A 4,016-nucleotide genomic window follows, 5' to 3' on the forward strand; every position below is an offset into this window, starting at 1 on the left:
AAACCTACTCTCTGGTGTTTCATGGAAGATATTGTTGCTTTTTTGATTTTGTTTTTTTGAGACGTGATTTACCCCACCTTCAGTGATACATCAGATCACAATCCCAAGAAAATAAAGGCACTGTCTGACACTCATAGCAGAGGAGTAATAACAACACTGCAGACTAATACAACATCGGTGCCATAAAAGCACACAGTGTGCTCCATCCTGATAAGAATTATACTATTATACTGTATGGAGGACATCTTGTTTACAATGCAGATAGAAACTATGTCCTACAATGCCAGCATAACTTTACTAATGTGGCTGTATGGCTGGTAAAACATCAGAGAGATCAAAATGTTTGGAAAAGACTGAATAGCAACAGGATAAAATCCACACAAATGAATATAGCCTGTGGACATAAAAAAAAAGGTTTTTTCCCATTGACTTAAAGCAGCCGCCTATACTGCAACTCTCAGATTCTATATGGATTTTTCATAAAGCCTTTATGTGTCTGATGCAAATGACCATTTTCTACCTCCAAATGATGTGGAGATATAAGACGCTTATTTGGCCGGAGGCAGGTCAGAAGGCACTAGAACATCAATAATTCAAAAGTGTGTGTGTATGAGTGTGTAAATGTGTGCATCTGAGAATGTGAGATGGTACATGTGTGTTTATGGGCGACCAAACAACACCTGATAGACCAAGTTCTTATTTTCAAATTTCAACCTCCATTTATTTGAATCAAAAAAAAAAAAAAAAAGAGAGATCAGGGTTAAATCCACTAAACTGAAATACAAAAATAAGGGACTCAAATCGAAATCAGTATATGAACACAATTTACACATACATCCAGTGCTGTGGAGCAGGATGACAGCATTGTGAAAATGACAATACTTTTGATATGGCAACAGGGGAGCTTGGTCAAGCCAAAATGTTTTGTTTAGGCAACTGCGTAATCAGCTAGGACTGTCTGTGAATTTGTGGCTTGGATCTATGTCGTGGTCTGTCCAGGTTTTAAAGCTAACAGTAAAAAAATAGAAGGGAGACTTCTCGAGAGCCATCCCAAATCCTATCTTTCAACCCCTCCCTCCCTCTCCTTCTGCCGGTCTCACCGTCTGGTCTGCTGCAGCAGGCACCCTATATACAGAAGGGGCCAATTCCATTATCCCGAGAAATTAAACAGAAACCAAACCGAGCCGTGCGCGCAATGTGGGGAGGGGTTGTAAAGGTGATTTCGCTTATCGGGAACAATGAGTTTCTTAGAAATCGTGTGTCCCACTCAGCACGAATTCTAACCAGAATGGGCGTTGTCTGTTTATATGGCCGCGCTCTCTTTTCTCTCAACACTGTATTTTGATGGAAATTCCACAGGGCGCCTTTGGTCCAGAAAAAAAAAGAAAAGAAATAAAACCCAGGCCCCATCCGTGACAAACAGACAGTCCAACACCAACAGGTCCTTGCACGTGTGCGTCCGTGTGCTTGTGTGAAAGTACGTTATTGTGTGCGCAAAAGTGTGCGTCCGTGCGCTTTGGCAAAGAGGCGGCAGGGAGGGCGGGTGGAGGAGACGATATCAAACGGAATCCCTGATCACTCCTTGCCCCCGTTAACCAGAGAGAGCTCTTTGAGAATTCCACTGGCGTCTACTCGCCTTCTCTCCCGGATCATGTCCTCCAGGCTGCGAAAGACCAGAGTGTGCACCTCGCTGCCGGACAGATGCACTTTGAGGAAGTACTGCTGCTCCGCTGAGTGCGCTTCTCCCCCGGCTTTGAACTCCCGTTTCCCAAAGCGGCACCAGGCAGCGAAACTTTCCGAGTTGGTCCAGCATATCTCCTCGCTGTTCAGGCCCACGTGTCCCGCTGCGTTCTGCATCACTAGGTCAGGGGGTAGCGGCCGATAGCGGTAACGATTATTGACTATTCTCCCGTGGCGGCCGTTGCTGATCTCAAGCAGGCTGTCTTTGCGGATTTCGCCCTTGTGCAGATGAATGATTTGGTCATCCTGCTCGAAGATGACCCAGTGGGGGGCTTGCGCGGTGGCCACCAGCTCCAGCAGGTCCCCCGGTTTGCACATAGTCAGCAAAGTTTTGGGCGAGTACACATTCAAGTCCTCGTTCTCGCGCAGCTTGGAGAAGATGCATTCCTGGGAGCAGAAAGCCGAGTACTCCACCTCGCTGACCGATAAGGGTCCCTCCTCGGTCGGGCTGTGGTCCTTGGTGAATCCGCAGTCAGACGGAGTGCGGTCGTCCACCTCCTCCTCTTCGTCAGAGAAGAAGTAGGCGACGCCGACTCGAAGCTCGTCCTTCTCCAGCCCGGACGGATCCCCCGTGGGCAGTTCGCTGTAGTTGAGGTGGGTGATCCGATCCAGTTGATTTCCCATCAATGACCTGGCAAGGGAGAGGCATGGACTGCGGTGTCTGGGGGGACAGGGAGAGAGCACGGGAATGAGAGCGGGTGTCATAAGCTGTAAAATACGGAATCAAACAAACGTGTTAAACGTTCACACAACAAGACCGTTGTTCACAAACGCTTTGCTACATGTGGATGATTTTGCTCGGTACTGGAGAGAAGTGGAAGAAAGCCCTCAACAGTTCTCAGCACTATACAGAGAGACAGGAAAACTCGAAATAGTGCACTGATGATTTACTGCCCCTTGCCCTCTTTGCACATATGAGTCAGCCACTAATTAGGGCACAATGTATAAAAGCTGAGGTGATTCACGTGCAAACAAAAAGAAGAAAAACGGAACAAGAACGGCAGCTGAAACTGATGAGAGAAACTGCTGTAAATAAAAGGCAACCTGGTGCCTTTACGAATAGCGCATGGCAAGAGAGAGTGAGGGAAGAGGATACCTGTGCGCTCCCAGGGCAAGCGGTTAAATATCCTTGTGGTCCATTAGTACAGAGGGCCGCGCAGTCCCCTGCTCTCCTTCTTTCTTTTTGTTCCTTTCCCCTTTCTTCTCACTCTTATCCCTTACTCTTCGCACCGCTCACTGTGCGGTCCGGCTGTCGTGAGCTCGTGCTTCACTTCTACCAGAGCCACCTCCGTTTAAGTACCAAGGAGAGCTCCGCCTCTCCCTCCGCGCTCCGCCTTTAGGTTGTTTTACTGGAGCACAGTCACGGCTCCATTACCGCCCTGCCAATGAAAAATGCCGAGGAGTATGCCAGTCAATCAGATGATCCAATTAGGGGCGCTTAGGGCGGCTGGCGGCGATAGGCGACTGTTACCGTGGCATGGTTTTTGTTGTCAGAGAGCTGAGGAATTCTCTACATGATCAGCGGAGTCCGCGTATAAGTTCAAGGCAGCAGTCACCTGCGATAACAACTCGCATGCCTCATGAGGAATATATGAGAAAAGTTCAGATTCCTGTGCTCTATAAACATTTCTGCTATCTCAAAAAAATACTCCCCAAACTGCATCCTTATCATATCCATACAGTTACTGCAGGACGTGACAAATGTGTACATCTCTTCCGGAATACAGGAGTAAGTCCCATCCTCCAGTTCCCATGAGCATCTTGTAAATTATTTCCGCATGCCTCACCTGCTTCACTACACTGCATCACTTGTACTCTCATATCTGTCAGTGTGTGCCTGGTAGAGACCATTAAGGGAGGGGCTGGAGGCAGGTGTGTGTGCGTGTGTTTGCGCGCGTGTGTGTGCAAGGCAGGAAGAAAACAAAGGAGCCTACAGAGACATTAATACAAGGTCTACAATATTTCACTTTGCACTGATGTTGCGTCTAGGAACAAAATATGTCTAAAATGAAAATCATATCAAATTTCAACCCGGCTCACTTTCTGCATATTATATTGTATACTTGCATATTGTGCATGCAAAATAAATGTGCGTACACTTGTGCCATCTCCAGTCTGCGGTGATGTCTCCGTTTTCATCATCACCTCCCAGAACAGATAGCCATCTTGCCATTTATATCAAACCCTCTCGATGGAGTTAATGTTTTCTCTGTATACCTCTGCTTTGGAAATCTGCTTTCTGGTAGCATCTGGAGAGATCCATAGAGTAGCTTTCT

General features: G+C 47.2%; 1 protein-coding gene across 1 annotated transcript; it reads right to left on the reverse strand.

Annotated features, from left to right (window-relative positions):
• Nucleotides 1-696: 696 nt before the first annotated feature.
• lratd1 (LRAT domain containing 1) lies at nt 697-3,010 on the reverse strand. The gene is made up of 2 exons (XM_026142398.2): nt 2,837-3,010; nt 697-2,401 (listed from the first exon to the last, which is right to left on the reverse strand). The coding sequence occupies exon 2, from the start codon at nt 2,362-2,364 to the stop codon at nt 1,576-1,578; it is 789 nt and encodes a 262-aa protein (XP_025998183.2). The 5' UTR covers nt 2,365-2,401; nt 2,837-3,010; the 3' UTR covers nt 697-1,575.
• Between the last annotated feature and the right edge of the window lie 1,006 nt (nt 3,011-4,016).

Source organism: Astatotilapia calliptera, chromosome 15 (genome assembly GCF_964374335.1).
Source record: "Astatotilapia calliptera chromosome 15, fAstCal68.1, whole genome shotgun sequence".
Taxonomy (NCBI): Eukaryota; Metazoa; Chordata; class Actinopteri; order Cichliformes; family Cichlidae; genus Astatotilapia; species Astatotilapia calliptera.

Bases quoted from the DNA above. Each gene is read 5' to 3' on its own strand.
- lratd1 (XM_026142398.2), bottom strand. From the start codon at position 2,364: ATGGGAAATCAACTGGATCGGATCACCCACCTCAACTACAGCGAACTG.